General features: G+C 41.2%; 3 protein-coding genes across 3 annotated transcripts in view; 1 reads left to right on the top strand and 2 right to left on the bottom strand.

Annotated features, from left to right (window-relative positions):
* LOC139214322 (bcl-2-related ovarian killer protein homolog B-like) overlaps window positions 1-10,028 on the top strand; it is a 130,010-nt gene extending 119,982 nt beyond the window's left edge. Inside the window, exons 2-6 of the mRNA XM_070845147.1 lie at window positions 1,655-1,770; window positions 2,297-2,633; window positions 4,057-4,185; window positions 7,759-7,922; window positions 9,026-10,028. Of these exons, the coding sequence (XP_070701248.1) occupies window positions 2,411-2,633; window positions 4,057-4,185; window positions 7,759-7,922; window positions 9,026-9,151 (642 nt within the window). The 5' untranslated portion in view covers window positions 1,655-1,770; window positions 2,297-2,410 and the 3' untranslated portion in view covers window positions 9,152-10,028. The remainder of the gene's footprint in view (window positions 1-1,654; window positions 1,771-2,296; window positions 2,634-4,056; window positions 4,186-7,758; window positions 7,923-9,025) is intronic.
* Window positions 10,029-10,497: 469 nt separating this feature from the next.
* thap4 (THAP domain containing 4) lies at window positions 10,498-14,513 on the bottom strand. The gene is made up of 5 exons (XM_070845273.1): window positions 14,335-14,513; window positions 12,922-13,075; window positions 12,199-12,308; window positions 11,740-11,843; window positions 10,498-11,568 (listed from the first exon to the last, which is right to left on the bottom strand). Exons 1-5 carry the CDS (start codon window positions 14,357-14,359, stop codon window positions 11,452-11,454), a joined length of 510 nt encoding a protein of 169 aa, XP_070701374.1. The 5' UTR covers window positions 14,360-14,513; the 3' UTR covers window positions 10,498-11,451.
* A 136-nt stretch (window positions 14,514-14,649) lies between these two features.
* On the bottom strand, window positions 14,650-18,337 carry agxtb (alanine--glyoxylate and serine--pyruvate aminotransferase b). The gene is made up of 11 exons (XM_070845272.1): window positions 18,012-18,337; window positions 17,407-17,599; window positions 17,230-17,294; window positions 16,982-17,082; window positions 16,814-16,884; window positions 16,640-16,724; window positions 16,426-16,524; window positions 16,135-16,204; window positions 15,707-15,802; window positions 15,306-15,434; window positions 14,650-14,935 (listed from the first exon to the last, which is right to left on the bottom strand). Exons 1-11 carry the CDS (start codon window positions 18,282-18,284, stop codon window positions 14,828-14,830), a joined length of 1,290 nt encoding a protein of 429 aa, XP_070701373.1. The 5' UTR covers window positions 18,285-18,337; the 3' UTR covers window positions 14,650-14,827.
* Window positions 18,338-19,700: the final 1,363 nt, after the last annotated feature.

Genomic DNA, 19,700 nt, shown 5'->3' with positions numbered 1-19,700 from the left:
GACAGATAAGAAACAGGATCCTGTGTGTTCATATCTGAAAGCTCAGGTTTCTCACTTGAATTGATAAAGGTGAACAGATTAACAGGCAGATTACTGAAACACCAACAGTCTCCACAAGAACACAGGAGTGAAGTTTTCAACATGACTGTTTTAAGTTTTGAATGTATTATTTCTAAACTTAAAGAAGTCGGTGACTAAAGTGGTTTGTGAAGTTTGTGAAGAAATATCAGCAGGTATTAGTGCCAACTTTAATTTTAACTTTCATTGATGGATCATCCAAGTGTAAGATTTATTAATCTGTTCATTATCTGTGTCAAGCCTGTCGTTGTCATATCGATAGAGGGAAAGGAGGGTAATAATTTGGCTTTTATATATTGTTATTTGCAAATGTTATTTTTCTGTGTTAATATATCATATATCGGAATATATTGGAAACAAATTGGTCTTGAAGAAATAGTCACTTAAACTCAGAAAGGCTCAAAACAATGTTTGACCTCAACAGAAAGATGTAACAGCGACACTCAGCGGCCACAGAGTTAACTACAAAAAGAGGATGGAACTGTTGTTTATGAGAGGATTTAATATTACCTTTATAATAAAGTCAGTGTTATTATAACATTATCCTCCAGTGAAAATATAACTGTGGTCATCTTGGCGCTGACTGTTGTATTTGAACAAACGCAGATATATTCAGTCATAGTTTGTCAGTTTAAAGGTTACCGGGATAAAATATGCAGACACGTATCAGAATGAGGCAGTGCTTGTCATATTATTACGGCAGGTAGCACAAATTAACTGATGAATTACCTGAAAAGATTTCTTAAACAGGGTATTGTTAATAACAGGCTCTCTCCTCTGGCTGACTGTGTTTTCTTTATATTTAGAATAAGATATTTGGAGCGCCCAGAGGTGTAACTTCATTGTATTTTGATATAATAAAAAATAAAAAAGAGTAAGTGTAAAGAGAAAGGAAAGAAAGACACCAGGTCCAGTAAACGCAGTGTCAGTGCTGCGGCTGCGTAGGACGCCTGTATTTATCCCCTGTGAAGGGGATTAAAAGTGCGACACTTTTAGCCTCGGAGAGGAACACTTACATAAAGTCTGGCAGGAGATCAACTGAGGAGTGACACACCTGTACACCTGTGCTGGGAGCCCTCATCTTAGTCGCTCACATGTGGCCATACATCAGTGTGGAGAATGGTTGAGTCTACCTTTAAAAAACAAAGCTTTTACGCACAGGACTTGATTCACACGGATGAATGAAATGTTTAAAAATAATAATAATTCAAAAATAAAACGAGAAAACTCCTTTCAGAGCACTACATCCGGTTAATCTGCACGGATTTGTGAATGAAACTGTGGATGCAGTTGATGTGTGTCTCTGTGTGCACCGCGGTGAGGGTTTGTCCGTGTTAGTGGATGGGAGGCTGGCGTTAAACTCCGCCTCCGGGCTGTTCCTATGAATAAAACCAACGCATCCATTGAGCGTCAATGGGAAGGTGGAGCAACAGGTAGGCGTCCTCTGGCTGCGGCTCAGTCGGTGCATTTCAGGGGAACAAGTGGATCTAACAGACCATGGGCTCTGCAGGAGATGAGCTCTGAGACACAGCTCCTCATTAGTGGTCTGAGGCTGTTTCTTTTCAGAGTGGACGAGGTGTTTTCTCGAGACTTTGGGGCTCTTTTGTCTGGGAAACAGCGCAGACACAAGCTGACAGGTTCCCTGATTCATTAAGTGGAGAGGACACCTGAATGTGGACTCAACTTTAAAAGGTAAACTCGTTCTTTGCATGCCTAAATTTACAATACAAACATACATACATGTTGTGCTCTTTATCAGGTTACTTCAGGTTGCTTTGTGCATCTTTATCTCAAATCAAGATAGTGCAGTTGCTGTGTTAGCAGCAACATATTTCATCTTGTCATCTTGTGGTATCAGCTTGCTGTTGCATAATCTCACAAGTGTAGCAACATCTTGACTATCCCACCATGTGACTCACAACAACAACGCCTCCATCATATTCTTATGTAAGTTTCTGGTCTGATTTTAGAGGCTCAATGTCCCACAGCCCCTGCGAATGTAAAGAAAGGTGTATTATCAGCAGGAATTACAGCAGCAATGGTTAATTTAATCTCTCAGGCAGCCTCACTCTTTTACACTAGTGTGCTGAGGAAGAGTGTCTTTGTCTCTCTCCCCATCTGATGGAAACCTTTTAAGATTCAGTAATGTAACTCATGCCTTTCAAACGCGACCATCTATCTCCAGCGGCCTCTAAAGAAGGGGTTTCTTTCCTCACAGCTGCCATATTGTCTTCACCGTTAAACTCCGTCTGGGATAAGGAGAGGACACGCTGAGACACTGCTGATCCAAAGAGGTCAGACGCTCTCTGACCCAGATCCCCTGCAGGAGGACATGGAGGTCCTGCGGCGGTCCTCTGTGTTTGCTGCAGAGGTCCTGGACGTGTTTGACCGGTCGTTGACTGAGAAGGAGCTGGTGTCCCAGTCCAAAGCTCTGTGCAGAGACTACATACTGTCCAGACTCAACCAGAACGGGCTGGGATGGTCCAAAACTGAACTCAACCTCTCTCCCTCCAGTACAGCGCTCTCTGAGGTGTCTATGGTGCTTCTCTGTCTCGGTAAGAGACGCCTGAACAACTGTGACTTTAGTTAAATAAGGACCGAAATCGCACATTCAAGGCCACCATCGGTATTTCTGTGTGTACTTTGAACCCCATAAATGAGGGACAAAGATGCAGCAAAGGTTTCAGTCAGAGGATATTGCCATTTATGGTCGGTGTCTTAACCCCCAACTTTATTTTTTTAATAGAAAGATAAAGATAGAAAATGTTTAGACAGTTTTAATCTGCTCTGTATTTCTCATTTGGGTCTTGTGTCTCTTAGTGAAGGGCAGTGATGGAATAAATGTGCCAGATTTTTGTCCTGTTTCTAAATGCGGTAGTTCATGAGAAAGTAGGTTGTTTGTGAATATTTTCATCATCTGGTTATATTAAGAAATCTTTTTTAAAAAGTCGTCGATCTGTGCCAATCTGTGCCAATAACTAATCACGGCTTAACTTTCCATCAAATTCCTTTTGAAATATGCCAACTGTGTTTTGAGATATTCCACTAAAACTAAGTAACAGAGCTGAAAACATACCCTCCTCGGTAGAGGCAGGAACTGTTGCAGCGTGCAATAAAATAAGAGGAGCCAGACACATTATCAGCTATAATCAATGAAAGTCTTCCATTGGAGACTTTGCAGAAGCTCGTTTGGGTCGAGTAGAGTCAAAAAAAGCAGAATCTATTCAGCAGTGCTTTAATGAGACCAAAAAAGACAAACTCACGTTTAGTTTATCGTGTGTATTTCACAAAGGAGATTAAGATTAAACCTAAATTTTCACTCAAGACTGCAAAATTAGTTCTGACAGTGAAAATAAAATGTTCTGCAATCTAACACAAGCCGATCAATACTTTGCTTTCAAAGCTATCAAAAAATTCTCAGCAACAGCGATACGATCACTGCTGTTGGGTGTAAAAAGCAGAGTCTGATCTAGTTTTAGATGATAGTAGGCTGGGAGCGGAGATGACTCAGCCACAAGAGATGACTGACACACATGAAACCTAAGACTGAATAAGTCTTCAGACTGGACTAATGATATCCACATACTAGACTGTATTCGGTGTATTTCAAGCTGTGACTGGGGCAACGAGTTCAGGTGTGTGTGTGTGTGTGTACAGCTCGAAAACCAAGTGATTACATCTGGAGGACTTGACTCACTTAAGACAGCAGCTAAAGTGCCCAGAGTCCTTTTAAGAGATGCCAGCAGAGGCCTACGTGTTTTATTTTAACATCCGGAGGGCTGAAGTGACCCTCCACCAGCAGAGCAGGATAAACTGTTGAATTGTGTGATAGTTTGTGTAACCCAGAGCGTTTAAATAAGTGATTTAAACTGTATTTGTGTGGTGACTTCTGTCTTTTTCATTCAGATGAGCTGTGATATTCCTAACAGACTCTTGTTTTTTGTTTTATTTTATATGTGCTCTCCCTCTGTTACCAAGGCGACGAGCTGGAGTGTATACAGCCCAGCTTGTACAGGAACGTGGCGCGGCAGCTCAACATTTCTGTTTCCATGGAGAACATGGTTTCGGATGCCTTCATCGGCGTATCAACAGAGATCTTCTCAACAGGTACACGGCCGTTCCTAAAGATGAGGGTGATGGTGATGATGATGATGATGATGTAACACGGTATATACTGTCCATAGTGTAAACTAACTCGTAGACCTCAGCCAGCACAAGAAGTGATTTACACTTTGACCGCGTCTCAGGCTGCTGATGATGGAGATGGTGGAGACAGTCACTGTGATTAAACAGGTGTGACTCCATCGTTTCCGTCGAGCTGTGCTGGCCGGGCGCTGCTCCCAGTGAGAGAGTGTGAGTGGGTGTGAATCATACGTAGGTGGACTGAGACTTCATCTGAAACGCATAATTACTCCCACAGATATCTAGAGCCACTACGATTAGACACGGCTGTTTCCTAAGCAGATGGCACTGATTAGTTTATAGTTTGGTATGTATTGAATAGTGGATTGAAACAGAATATTTATTTCCTTTTACTTATTTTTTTTTTTACTTTGAGTTTAGGCATCATGTGGCACAAGCAACACCCGCTTATCATGTGATGTTCCTAGAAACACTGTGATAGTAATGTTCTGATGAAATACCATTACTTTTAGATCCCAAATCTCTCCTCTGATCTATATTTTAATGAATAAGCATCGATGTAGATATTGTGTCCTTACAAATGAAAATTGCCCACTCATATTCTTTAATCAGGTTTTAGTGTCTCTTTGTAGGTTTTGGACTTAATCCTGGTTTTTGCCACTTGTCATAACCCTCATGGTTCTGTGTCGTGACCGTGACCATGTAGGGGTTTGTTGAAAAGCGTTGTCGCTGGGGCCGGTGACGTCGGTCCGTTGGTCAGTCGGGCCAACACTTTGTCCAGACTGAAGTGTCTGCAGACATTCATGGTTCCCAGAGGATCACTTTAATGATCGCCTGGCTTTTCATCCAGAACGATTATCAGGTCAAAATTTCACCTCGTCCGAAACTAGTAACATTCCCATCAGCCTGATTATAAAATATTAGCATTTAAACACCCAAAACTAAAATGGTGAATATGGTAAAGATTTGCATGTTAACATTGTCACTGATTGCGTTTTAGCATGCTAAAGTTAACATTTAGCTCAAGGTGCTGCTGTGCCAAAGTTACAGCCTCACAGAGCTGCTAGCATGGCTGTAAATCGTTCGTGTGGTTACAGTAGGGTAACCCCCCCCCCCCCCCCACACACACACTGTATGTCTAGACTTGAACTTGTTTGTGCTGGCTCTGGGGCTTGTTTTAAGTTGTCCTGACAACAGATTTGCTTTGTCAACTATTAAAAGCAGCACTGACATTTTGAAGCATCCAAATAAAAAGACTATGAATGATCCTTTTTGGGTAGATTAGATGGTCTGGCGGCTGCGTGATGCATAAATACAATTTGGCACGTTTCCAGGAAAGATCAAGAACAGACTCGCTTAATATAATCTTCATTCCTGTTTTCTGGCAAAGCTTTTGCTTGTTTTGACGTCACACGGGAGCAGGTTTTGGAAACAGCGTGGGATTCCTCCTGAAGAATAACAAATTGGTGAACTCAGGCTGCCCCAGCCTTCTGGGACGGGCTGAAACCTGGATATAAATAGAAAAATGTATCCAATTTGTTTTTCCTGCTGGCCAGAATTTGTTTTATAACCACCTCTTTAGCTTTTTGTCATTCCTTAATATGCCTCCAAGTGCCCAACATGAATCTAGGGACCAGTGAGGAATGATATGTCCAGGGAATCTGACATATCATAACCACATACTTTTTTGGAAGTGGTTTGGCGGCCATCTGTACTGTGGTCTCCCTCAGTAAAGGCAACATGGCTTGTCTCTCCTCCATCTATCTTCGCCTGCCTCCCACTTCTGTTCTTTCTCTTTCCGCTCTCCTCTCCTCTCCTCCAGCTTTATCCATGACGATCTTGTCTCTATTCTTGGCCTGCTTCTCAGTAGGGAGTGAGCCGTGATGTACTCTGACAGCTTCCGTGGACAGTTATCTCATTTAAGCTTACCCAGAGCTCTATCCCCTTATAGCCACAGTCAGACACTGTAGGTCAGCTCTGAGGAACAGTCATGACAATGCAAGGTGGCCTGAAGGAGGCTAATGTCATTAGACCCTGCACTTAATCACCGACGCTTGTTATAACTATCCCTGCTGCCCTGGAAAGACCTAGAAATGGCCGGATGCCTTTAATAATCAGACTGGATTTCTAAGGTAGAAAGGAGGACAAACAATTGGCCTTTTTCGGCTTCATGACTCTTAGTTGCTTCATTTTCTGAGCATGTTGACTTCCCCACTAGCAACTATGTCCGCGTTCACCCCCCCTCTAAGCAAAGGTAACACAGTCTCACTGTTTTTAATTTACAGCTGGCACAGCCCTCTTATCAGCTACATCAACACAAATGTACTGGTTTGTTGACTTAAACCTGGTATTTACAATTTATTTTAGCACAAGGTCCACCGACTGCCCCACGTGCCTCATGTCAGGTCACAGAGGATGTAACCTGAGGCTTTGAGGAAAGAGAAACCACAGCAGAGATGGACGCTAATGCTCGACATAAACTGGGATTAGCACCCATGAGAACAGGAGAGGAGTGTTCATGGTGGGATAAATGTGGCACTGTATCGATTGAGGTCAGGAAAGTCTGCCACCATGGAGGATTGAAGCTCAAGTCTTGTGGATAAAATGTGATTTTAGCTTCTCACTTATCAAACAGCTGCTCTGTGACAGCAGGACAGGATCAATATCAGCTGAACACATGTCAGAATGCTCTGCTTGACTATTGATTTGTGTCTGATATGCTTTTTCCACATAAAAGTTCAATTACGTTGTCAAAAAAAATAAAAAATACATATTTTCCTTCTCCCTCATTGATAAACCCAGACTATATATTAATAAGATCAGAAGTTAGACTGTTGGACACAAGATGTTTCCTACTTCACTGAAAGGTCCTTTCCCTGTGTTTGTGCACCAGAGGTTTTAAGTTTCAGCAAAATATTATACATATATGCAAAAGTTGCATATTGAACTAAGATCGTCTCCAAACCAGCTGTAACGTCACAAAATCCTGCTCATACTGTGGCGCATGTCTTCAACTCTGATTGGGCAGCAACTAACAGCTTCCACCATAGATTAATCTGCAGATTGTTCTTGTATTAATATGAAAAATTACCTGTCACAGTTTTCCAAAGCCCAAAGTAACGCCTTCAAATGTCTTGTTTTGCCTGACCAAGAGTCTTAAAAACTCAGAGCTATTCAGTTTACAATCGTAACAGCCAAAGGAAACCAGGAAATATTAATATGTGAGAATCTGGATCCAGAATTTTGGCATTTCAGATTAATGGATTAACAAACTAGTTGGAGATTAATTGTATATTGTCAATATACCAATCAATTAATCAACCAATCGTTGCAGCTCAGGAAACCAGCTTTTGCACATACCTCATTCTGCACAGTGAAGCACAAACCTCCAAATGAAGTAACAATAACCTCAACACATTTGTGAGTTGAGGGGAACTTTGACAACAATGTTTTAATGATACATGAATGACGAGCAGGTTCATCCATAGACTGAAGACGTGAAACATAACCCAGTGACGTCTGTTCTTCTGGCTGTAGGTATAACGTGGGGTAAGGTGGTGTCCATGTATGCAGTAGCCGGAGCCCTGGCGGTGGATTGTGTCAGACAAGGTCATCCAACCACAGTTCACATCCTAGTGGACAGTCTGGGCCAGTTTGTCCGCAAGTTTCTGGTTCAGTGGCTGAAGAGACGGGGAGGATGGGTGAGTGTCCTCTGCTGTACGTGCTGATGATCAAGATCACTTATGGCTGTGAAACATGAGACATTTTGGGGAAAGATTACATTTAAACAATTTGACATTTGAGATGGTGAGGGATGGGAAGCACTTCTCGCATCTTGTTTCTCTTGAGATAAAATCCGGCAACATTCTGGTTTTCTACATTTACTCTTGCTGGAGCTAGATGATTAATTATGTTATCTTGTTTATGGATCAGAGCTCAGTTTGCTTTCATTAGCTCTGATAGAGTTAGAGGGGAGTTACATAAAAGCTCCTCCTGACACACTGTAGCTTCCTGTTGGCTGATCTCATGCAAAGATTTGCAGTAGTAATATGTTTCAGTGGCTCTCTGTTTGTTAAAAGAGAGCAATAACATGCACATCTAGGTGCAGCATTTACTGAAGGTTTGTTGTGTTTTGATTCAAATAAGACGGTTTTACTTCATAAATGCCAGTCAGACATGTTGGAATGTGTTCGTCTCCTCAAAGCAAATTCAGAAGAACGACGGCAGGCCAGTGATTGAATAAAGGGAAAGATTAACCTCATGCCTTTTATTTAGAGCTAACAGCCTGATACATCTACAAATTCATATCTGTGTGAAGCAGAGAATGCAATAGAATATGTAAAATTCACACAAAATTATCATGACATGAGATTATTCATCAGGTTTTTTTTTTTTTTAAATGTATATTTTTAGCCATACTAGCAGTAAAGGTCAGTGTGTGATGATGTTGATCACTCATGTGTTCCACCACTGTCCACCACAGACAGAAATATCTTAACAACTGTCTGTCTGTAAACAAATGACATTCCTATCAACCTCAGCTGTACTGTACTAGCAGATTTTAGCATGCTAACATACTAAACTAAGCCTCACAGAGCTGCTGGACTTTTTTAAAACTGGAGTGCTGCCATTTTCCTGAATCTAATTTGAGGGAACAAACACTTTTATTTTCTGATGCAGAGATACCAAACTGAAACTCTTTGCTGGAGACGTTCACCAGCTTCCTCTCATGATATTTGGAATGTATTTGGCAAAAAAAAATAAATACATTAAAGTTAGTAAAATAAGAATTTCCTTTTATCAGATGGAGATCACGAAATGTGTGGTGAAGAAGGATCTCACCCCCGAACACCACTGGCTGTCTTCTGCCATCGAGTCCCTGAAGTACCTCCTCACTACGATGTACGTCTACGTCATGAAGGAGCCATGAGCAGCTGCGGCGGAGCGCACGGGAGTCGTCATCATTGTTTGTCATGAGGGGGAAATCTCAGGCTTGTCAATAAACGATGGAGTGGAGACGTAGGCCGATATTGCTGTGCAGATATCGGTCTGTCGCTGAATGACCATCAGCAAATGTTTCATCAGCATCATGTTTGTGTCAGAAAAGTCTGTACGTGATTGCCCTTCATCCAAAGAGTAGTCACAGTGATATTTTAAGAGCATCAGTCCACCTCTTCTACTTATTCTCACACTGCTTACACCGGTGCAGTAAACCATGCTTCTCCAGTGCTGTGACTGTGATGTACGATGGTGTTCAGGTTGAATGTGAACAGTCGGAGGTCGTTTGCACTCTTGAGATAAAGATAAACTGTTGTGTGCTTTCATGTGATGTTTGCCTCTGAAAATATACCCATACACGTAATGAAGGTGGAAAGTAACGCTTGTGATGAAGATTGATGCTCAGCTGGCTGGGTCTTGTTTTCTGAGTCTGAAAAGGACTCGTATGGGTTGATGAAGCGAAGGTGGTATTTCTCTAATGAACTTTACCAAAGTACAGACAGTGTCTCTTTCCAAATATGATCCAAGATGTTTTTGGGCAAAATGAGACATTTTGTGGCATTTTTGCCCATTTTTGGCCAAAGACCTTGAAGACATAGGAATGATACATAGTGCATCCACATATTTTGGTGGTGTTGTTTTCCTTTTTAATTTGTAAATAGTTTATTTATGATTTTATTTTGATTAAGACTTTAACAATTAAAGCCGCTGCAGTATAAAGACAGGATGATTGTGTGGTATGCCTGATGGTTGTCACTTTCACAGTGTTAATTTATAAATCTGTCTGAATGTGTTTTCATTTTTTTAAAAATCCCAAATAAATTTCACAAAATCTTCACCTGTGTACATATTACGTTCATTATTTTATATTTTGTCTCGCTAATTTGAGGCAGGCAGCTTTATTATGAGATAATATTGACAGCTAAAAAGCAATGAGCTTTTCCTTTGGCTAAAATCAAATTCGACTCCTGTTGCAGTCATGCCCTTAATTCGTTAAACTGTGATGCAAATGAGTATCAATAAAACAGGTGAATTTCATTTATATCATTCATGTTTAACACTTGACATAAAACATGAAATCCATGTGGATGGAACAAGACGCTTAAAAACGTCAAAATATGAAAATAAGTGAAGACAAAGCAAAAACAATTGGTGAAACAACTTTAATTTCTGTTAATGGAGCCCATCACATGTGTAAACCTATGAACCTGTCGACAGACATTACTCAAATGTTGACATTCTGAAGGGTTGTGTTTACCGGTTTAAACCATAACCACAATCACAAAAACACCCAGAACAACTCTGTGTGATGCTTAATTTTACACTCAAAAAAAACACTGACTACAGTGCATTAACTCCAAAGGGAGCAGCAGTCGCTTTTCTCATAATAGTGCAATGAAAGTTAAACATGAGGACACAATACTTGACATTAATATATCAGTGCATTTCAAGTTTTACAGCTCCAAGACTAAATGTCTGGATAATAAATATTAAGATTTTTTTGATTAAAGGTTCCCTGTGGAGTTTTAGACCTCTAGAAGTGCTATGGAGTCATATGGTGAAGGTAAAGATGGCTCCTATTCAGTCCAGTGAGAATTACCCATCTGGTGCATACACCAAAAAGGTTTCTGAATGTGCGCAGTTGTGGCCACGGATGGGATTTTTCCTTCTTTTACAAAGATTTAACACCAATGGCTCAAAAAAAGCTTTTTGGGCTGCGAGTGACCACTGGGAAAAACTGGAAGTGAGGTTGAGCGGCGGTCCGATATTTAAATTTAAATTACTTAAAAACGCTGGCACTGCAAATGTTTTGTAAGGAAGGTAATACACTTGACAAGTTTCTTAAACCTCAAGGACACACACAAACGTGTTGTGTTGAGTAACACTGAGTGTAAAGATAACTTTTGTTTGTTTCCAAGAAACCTCCACAGGGTCCCTTTACTATTTGAATTTCACTGCAACATTAACTCTTGGTACGTTTGTCCCACTGTAGTGCCTGAACAATGCCCAGTTATTACTGTTTGATATATTACTGTGAGATTTACCTAATGACACCAGAACTCCTCTACCACTGTCCACACACCAGTATAGGATTATTCCACAGTATAGCTGCTGTACATTTGTTAATGATTCTCTGACTCAGCTGTGATTATTGATTGAGCCTCTTTTAGCAACATTTATCTTTCCTGACCGAGGTATTTGCATGGAAAAGAAGCCTGCCAGCCTGTTGGGTCAAGATGAACGACGGTAGGTGATGTGCAAGTGCTGCATCAGCTCTTGGTTGTCTGTTGCCATGGAAACTGTCTGCTCCAGCCTCCCATCTGGTCGGAGCTGAAAGACTCTAGAAATCTGAAAGATGGAAAAGAGCAGCCGTGGTCACAAAGCTAGTTTATTGATTAAAATAAGTTCTGCGTTGTGGACTGTGTGGGCAGTAATATTATACAGACTGGACTTCAAGTAAATAAAATTATTAAAATTGAAGATTGAGTGCATGATGCATGATTAGAAAATCGGCTTCACCTGCTGTACATGCGGCTCCCTGGCGAAAGAGATTCTGGCCACAGCCTGGCTATGCAGGTTCAGCTGCTGCGCTGTCAGCTCTCCCTCCTCAATCTCCACCAGGCCTGCACAGAAACACGCACAGGACTCAAGCCAAGTGTGAGGTGTGTGTGTGTTTGTGCAGACAAGACAGTAAGGTAGCCATTAAAAACTCATTATGGGACAAAGCTATATTTCATCCAGGCAATAAGATCTAAAAATCTAAATATTTATGAGAATTTATTACCCAAAATCCATAACTAAAGACAGTTAACGTATGACAAAACAAACCGAAATTTTTATTTAAGAGACTGACTCCCTCTGAAAATGCTTTGCATACCCAACCTCTGCACATCTGGATTGACCCTTTCAAAATCCCAATATATTCCTTAAATACAAGCAGGAGCCTGAGTAATAAAAACCTGCAGTGAATGTGACTACCTGAGTTCTGTGCGATGATGAATGCCACTCTGTTGGTCCCTGGCTGCATTCGAATGAAGCCACACTCCCTGTGCAGAGGCTTCTTGGTCTCTGCATTGAAGGCACTGAACCTGTTGAACACAGCGAGGAATCAGCTGAAGCCTGTCAACAAAGAGTCTAAACAGGCATCAGGAACAGCTTTTATTCTAGCCCTGACACACACAAACACACACATTAGTTTAACATTGCAACTTAACAGCAAATCCAGTTCAGGTACACTAAGGTTCAGATAAACTAATACATCTAGTCACCCAAATGTAGCTGAATACTGGACACACAGTGTTTCCTTCACTAAGTCTTTGTTTGTTTGTTTAGTTTGGTGTTTTTTCTGCTTGAATTTTTGCTGGTGGTCCTTGTGGGGACTAGATTTACCATAAAGTTCGATTAAAACCTCTTTTCCCAGCGAATTCAGCACACATGAAAACTAATTAAGTAAAATGAGTCCTCTTCTCCAACACTGTCACTGTTATGCAGTGTTTGCTGCCAGCCTTTTGAAGAGTAACATCCCCTGAAAATCCTGCTTTTGCCAACCTGCAGCAGTTCCTTTTCACCTCGCTGCCGTGCACAGTTGGGTGTGGTAACAGGAGTAACAAAGTTCAATTCAGGTGTGGTTGGAGGTGAAATGGTCTTGAAATGTGGTGTTAAGTTAATCTTTAATGTCTGATTGCTCACAGAATAACCTACATGAAGTTGATGACTGGTTGACCCACATGGCTGAAGTTCAGCGTTTCCGTGTAGCGGAAAGGTTTTATGGTGGGAAAACAGCCCTCCCCGGGTTCATCTGACTCCCAGGTACCCAGGAGCCAGTCCAGAGGGAGGAGGCCTGGGTTCAACTCCACTGGTGGTAAAACACACAAACAGTTCATGCTGCATTATTATGAAAATGGAAAAAAATATTCCATTTGAGTTGGTGAGAGGTGGTTCTACAAATGATGATTTTAATCCAATTCCAAAAAATACACTGACATTTCTTCACATTAACAGGAAGTTAATATAATTAAAAATATAAAACATTCTGAATCATGAGACAGAAAAATACATGAGTTAGCTGACCTTACAGACGATGATTATCTGTAAATATTATAAAGCATCACAGCAGCTATTTGACTTATCATATCAGGAAAAGTACGCCAACATAATAATGACAATAACAATGTCTCTGTTCTATTCAAGCGTCCCACCAGGACCTTGAAACTGAAGCAGCTAAATTGAGCTCAGCCATCACCTCCTTTGTTATTTACTACTACAACAGTGACATGTAATAATGTCTTCAGTGAAAAGAGCCTATTCTCGACAAGAACGTGGACATAGAACCTTTAATTCAAACACGTAATCTCTCCTTTTTGCAAGAGTTACGGCAAATGAAAAGAAAAAAGAACAACAAATACATACAAATTCACCACCAAATACTGTCCAACACCAGGGTGACAAAACAAAAACAGACTCCTTAAAGTGTTTCTGTTCTCCAGCTTGTCTTTTCTTTTATATAATAAAAGTGTGTTATTGTGCTGTAAATCTCACTGAGTAGAACAAAGAACATATTCCTGCGGCTGCGGGGGAAGGAGATGGTAAATCAGGGCATGAGGGGGTCTAAAATTAAAATGCACCGTGATTGTTGGTCTCTTCTTTTAAACAGTGGGTGGCAGTAAAGTCTCGGTAAGGTCGACATTTGGCAGAAACCTGAAGAAGAAGATTCTGTACAGGAAACGCAGAGGAAGGTGACTGTTTCACATCACGCTCGTAACTTTATGAAACACGACGCAGTTTTCTCAGCATCGACCTCAAACATGACGACTCACTCTTCAGGGACGTTAACAAGGCTAAACTAGCTTAATTTAGCTTAACCTAAACGTAGATGGAAACATTCGTAGCACCACATTTCTTTGAAAATGGATAACACAGACTCGAGGACACATTTTACGTGCGCACTTAGATAATTCTCAGTAAATTATTTAACTTAAAGTCAATAAGTAACGTTGTTAAGAGGAGACAGAGTTAGCATGTGGTCACCGTGACATTGTGGCTACCGTCTGACGATACAGACGACATTATTTCAACGTTTTTTTGTTCTTAATTCAAAATATAACCATCACATACCTGCGTGATTCACAGGACACGCCATCAATTAATCAAACCGCAGTCAAGTGAGGATAAATGCATAAAATGAGCCGGAAGTATAAGATTAAATGTCACCAAATTAATAGACTACGACAGTGCGCATATGGTGTGACGTAGTTATATAGATGATCCAATCAGAGCAGAGAATCTTGGGAAATGTAGTCTTAAACAGCTAAGAACCACAGAAATGTAAAATAACAAATAAATGTATAAGAGCGGCTAACATTTGAATACTTTTGCAGCTATTTCTGAAGTCATTTCATACTGTAACCACACATTGAGGCGGGATAAGTGTTTGATAAAATAAAGCACACTTTATTGACATCTTTCAGTGCACTCAGCACGAACCATATGGCAATATCTGCTCCTTTACTTCAAAACTAACTCTAAGTAGGCTTACTAATACAAGAAAGGCACATGGTTTGTGTTTTATAAAATCTCTGCAGTCAAAAGGAATTTATGTGCTGGTCTCTTAAGCCTTGCTCTTTTTGCAGTTCTTGAGAGCGTCTGCCAGGGCATGCAGTGCCATGTCAGCATTAGCCTTCTCGCAGTTGTATCCCATCAATCCGATCCTCATCACCTAATGAAAAGAGAGGTGGAAACAGTACAGTACTTCAGAGCCTGCAGTGACTCAGCAGCATGATTCAGAAAGATGTAAACACACCAAACTGATGAGATTGCTTCTGTTATAACTGTCGAAATTGGTTTGGTCTGAATGTCTGCCTTAATTAGTGTTATAGATGGAATGAGGGTGGCTATTATTTCTCATGGAAACACTATATTATACGCTGGACTGTATCCTTTTGTTTGTATCCTTTTTAGGAAAAATAATTCCCCTTTAAATCATCGTCCACTGCAGCTAAGATGCTGAAACTGATGACCATGACCACTATGGTAAAGGCATACATACATTTTGTCAAGTTTACAGGGTTGAAATACCAGGAACTCACCATGCCGATGGAGGGGCCAAGGCCTCCTGTCATCTCCATCTGATGGTGTTTCATGATGTAGACCAGCAACTCCCTCCAGTCGTAGCCGTCAGGGATGGCAATGGTGGTGACAGAGGGGAGCCTCAAGTCCTGCATGACATGTCAAAAAAGACTGTCAACACTAATACACTAACAGGGCAACACTGATTATAAATGGTGTCTCGATAAATCTGGTCATGTGTAGTGCAACATAAACAGTCCTGCATCTTATAGATGTGATATACAGTGCTACTGTAGTGATGATTGTTATAAAATATATTTCATATCAATTTTGTTTTGTTTCCTGCAGATAAGCTCTTCATTGTCCTTCTGCACAACGCATTAGGTATTCTGCATATTATTTGGTTTCATATCTTCCTCACCCGGTCAGGGATGAAGAGCTTGACACCCAAGTCTTCCAGTCCTCTGTACAAGTAGGCTGCCACCTCCTTGTGTTTCCTCCAGGACTCCTCCAGCCCCTAGAGGGAGACAAAGATCAGTGGAGTTACATTATAATCAGACAGGTTAGGAGGGGGGACTCAAAACTACTTCATCACTACTAATTCAGAAAGCAGTGAAAAAACCTGTGAGAGTTATGTTCAATTTCTAGCAAAAGTAAAACACTTCCTCCTGCTGACTTCAGATGCATTGGTGGTTTAAGCAAATAAGCTGACATGTTGCTGCCAATAAAAGTGACGAGGAGACGCTGTTGGCATAAAGAATAATTCTAAACCCAGAAGATAGAAGAAGATAGAAGTTGATAATGTCTTTAAGTGAGGTAACTACAAACAGTGGTGAAGTGGCCCTTTACCTTCTCAGCAAGAATGGCCAGACTCTCTCTCAGGGCGAAGAATCCAGACACTGGACCAGTGTGGTGGTACCTAAAACACAGAGCACACATGATTAAATATCATTCTTATACCAAGCACTGGTGTTGTGGTCTGACGTTTTGTGGTCATGACGATGCCACTAAAATTACAAGTAGTTTAAAATCTGAAATAAATGAAAAAATAGAATCTAAACACTGAATATTTCAACATACTATAACAATATCACTTAAAGTAAGACTTAGGTGGTATGAAGAGAATAATAATGGACTCACATTCTGGCTGGTTTGCCATCACATCCCCAGTAGTTGGACAAATGTGTCATATCGAAGAGGTAGGATACTGGTTTTGTCTTCCTGTTGAACATCTTGTGGCTGTGAGGGGTAACAGATGCCTGCTTCAATGACTTTTCAGTCTCTCTTTTTATGCAATTGTGACAATCTAGGACTCGTATATGGACACATGCATGCAGGAGCACCCCTTCCTTACCATGCTCTGTCATTAAAGGAGATGGGTGCTGTGCCAGGAGGCGCATTCAGAGCCTTCTGAGATCCAGTGTACAGGATGTCGATATCTGGGAGCACAGTAAGAGGCAGATTATATCGCACACAGGCAAGCACATGGGAGCAAATGACAAGGTTTAATCCTTTCTGAATGTTTCACTTTGCTTGTCCATAAAAATTGGTGCCGCGCCAAGAGATGCAACTGTGTCGACCAAGAAGAGGCAGTTATGTCTGCAGGAGATAATTAAGACAGTAAGCAGCGAGAAATGTGACATTACACTTGGTAATCACATGAAACAGTTTGTCTTATGGTGTGTTCCAGGCTCACTTTCTGCAGATGTCTCCAATACCATCTACTGGGTGACAGAGGCCGGCAGAGGACTCTCCATGTGTGAGGAAAAACAGGACGGGCTTGTGTTTTTGAATGGCCTAAAGAAAAGAAAAAGTTCAATCCCATATGTTTTCTTGTTGCTGGCAGTGTAACTGATTATGTTCTGATCATGAATTTAGCAAAATAGTTCAGCCAACTGTTTTATTTTAGTAAATTATGGGCTGCTTCAGAGACATTGTGCCTACCTGTTCAATTTCCTTATTGCTGAAATGTCCTCCAGGTGTTTTTACCATCCTATGTACATTGGCGCCTAAAGATTAAAAACATTTGTAGTCATAGATAGATAGATAGATAGATAGATCGTTCGTTTATCCTCTGGAGACCCAATGGATGCGTGCGTAAAACCATGCGTAAAGACGTACCCATTCTTTCTGCAATTTCTGCGACGCGCTCTCCCCAGATGCCGTTGATGGCGATGAGCACGCTCTCTCCGGGCTCCACCGTGTTGAACACCGCACACTCCATGGCTGCGTGGCCGGAGCCGCTCATAGATATAGTCATGTTGTTCTCTGTCTGAAAGGCGTACTGGATCCCTCTCTTGATGTCATTCATGATCTGAGAAACAATGAAAACGTCAAACAACTCTTAGCCTAATGTGTCTGGTGGCATACGATCCTGTACAGTATGTGCCCAGAATATGCGCAGTTAAGTTTAATAACGGACAAACTACTAATCTTTGACCCCCATGCAAAGATTGATTTGGCCTGTTTATAATGAAATCTGAAAAAAGTAGCAAATTAATTGGTAATACTAACAGCTGTAGTAAAAATTGGTCTAATAAAACTGGTGGAAGAAAAAGATGTAACCAATTAAGCAAAATAAAGTATTCACCAAAGTTTAGATGTGATAATACTGCTCTAAACTAAAAGTAATAATTTATTCAAAGTTTTAATAAACTTACTGGGCCTCCAAAGTAACTGGATCTGACTCTATACCATAACTCTGTGGTGTCAAACTAAACATTTACCTCGTACATTTCCGGATGCAGGTGACCAATTATCGGCCTGGACCCTGCAGCTAAGATACGTGGAGGGACGTTTGAGGGTCCCGGTCCGAACAGGTAACGCTGCGGAGCCTCCAGCGGACGCATCATGCAGGCCGGCGGCGGGATGGAGACGGAGGACATGGAACGGTCCAGTCTCTGCAGCAGGGGCGCGCTCCTGGAGGTCAGCGGACCGTCGAGGGCCGCCGCCGCCTGCTGGGCGAGCAGCGCGCTCCTCCTGAACAAAGCCCGCTGCATCACGGCTGATGTCCTGGTTCCTGAGAAGCCTGCACCGACTGGGATCACCACCGACAGACGGAGGGACTGAACCTGACTGTGAGTTTTGGGTGAAGATTTAAAACAAACAGGTCTTTGACCTGTTGGCCACGGGGCGGTGTGCCTGCCCTCATCGCCAAGCCTGCCCTTGACTTAGGGTAATAAGGGACACAATAACAAACATCAAAGTATTGTAGAGTTAATGGGACAACGTGTCTATCTTGTAGATTTTTGGCTAACTTCCTCATACAGCACTAACATTTCAAGGTTCAAAACTTTTTAAACGTCCAAATTATACAATACTCAAACAACCTCTAAGCAGGTGGTTATCAAGGCCCTTTTCCCATTCAGGTGAGACTGTATGATGAAATATGAAAAATCATAGTGAATAATTTTACTCTCCCTCCTATACAGTAACCACATGTCAAACGTGTATGTGACAACCAAGGTTTTTTATTTAGAGAAGTCTTGTCACCGCAAAGACTTTTGAGAGTTTATCATGTTGGTAGTTTGAATCCACCCTGACTGGTTTTTGAGACTCAGTCCTGCTCTACGTCACTTCACTCTTGAACTGCTTTTAACCGGTTCAGGTTAGCTTGCAGGTGGTTTGTTGATTCTGCCTGTCCCTCCAGTCACAGCAGCTTTTGGTCTGGAAAGAGGAGTCTCCTCTCAGAGAGCCAATCTCCTCTCTCAGAGGACACACACACACACACACACACGTCATTACAAATCAGGGAAAATATCACACAATGGGCTTGGAGGTTTTCACTCACACATTAAGGGCGACGAGAGCAGAAAATGATTAAACTTAATGTGTGTAGAAACACAGATGAGTCCAGATCCAGCTGAGACAGGTGGCACCTCACACCAGACATGAGCGTGGATCTCAAATTTGATTTTATTTTTAGAAAGTGTTCATCTAAACTTAATAAAACAAAACAGATTTTTCTCAATTTAAATTAGAGATGTTGCACCTGTAGTAAAATATCTGCCTAGCCTTGTCAGTCTCTGACCACGTCTGACTGATCAGATCGTATTGTGTCCTCACTTCCTTTGAGGTGATTTGTATTTTGAGCTGTGATTTGAGTATCTGAATTCTGCTGCAGGTGCACATTATTGTAGGTCACTAAAGATGGAAAACTTTGATATTTAAGTTTTATGCTCAGGGTCAAGCCGACAACACACAAACCTTTTAGTTCAACACCATGCAAATCTAAGTTTCAGCCAGTTCTTGTGAATATGGGAAAAGTTATTAAGCAGAGAGTGGAGGAAATCATTACATTTATGTGTTTAAGCAGGTTAAAGATTGAAAGAAGTCAGAATGACTCTTAAACTCCAAAATGTTGATGTCAAACATTTACTGTCGTGTTATGGATAACGTTTATTCTTTACCTTTTG

Source organism: Pempheris klunzingeri, chromosome 15 (genome assembly GCF_042242105.1).
Source record: "Pempheris klunzingeri isolate RE-2024b chromosome 15, fPemKlu1.hap1, whole genome shotgun sequence".
Classification (NCBI taxonomy): Eukaryota; Metazoa; Chordata; class Actinopteri; order Acropomatiformes; family Pempheridae; genus Pempheris; species Pempheris klunzingeri.
This window is presented reverse-complemented; position numbering and strand designations above follow the sequence as displayed.

Coding starts and splice junctions, on each gene's coding strand:
- thap4 (XM_070845273.1), bottom strand. CDS start 14,359: ATGGCGTGTCCTGTGAATCACGCAG. Junction 12,309..12,921: donor CAACCAGTCATCAACTTCAT/GTAGGTTATTCT, acceptor TGTGTTCAACAG/GTTCAGTGCCTTCAATGCAG. Junction 11,844..12,198: donor CATCATCGCACAGAACTCAG/GTAGTCACATTC, acceptor GTTTCTGTGCAG/GCCTGGTGGAGATTGAGGAG.
- agxtb (XM_070845272.1), bottom strand. CDS start 18,284: ATGCAGCGGGCTTTGTTCAGGAGGAGCGCGCTGCTCGCCCAGCAGGCG. Junction 17,295..17,406: donor AGAAATTGCAGAAAGAATGG/GTACGTCTTTAC, acceptor TTTAATCTTTAG/GCGCCAATGTACATAGGATG. Junction 16,525..16,639: donor TCCTTTAATGACAGAGCATG/GTAAGGAAGGGG, acceptor TACCCCTCACAG/CCACAAGATGTTCAACAGGA.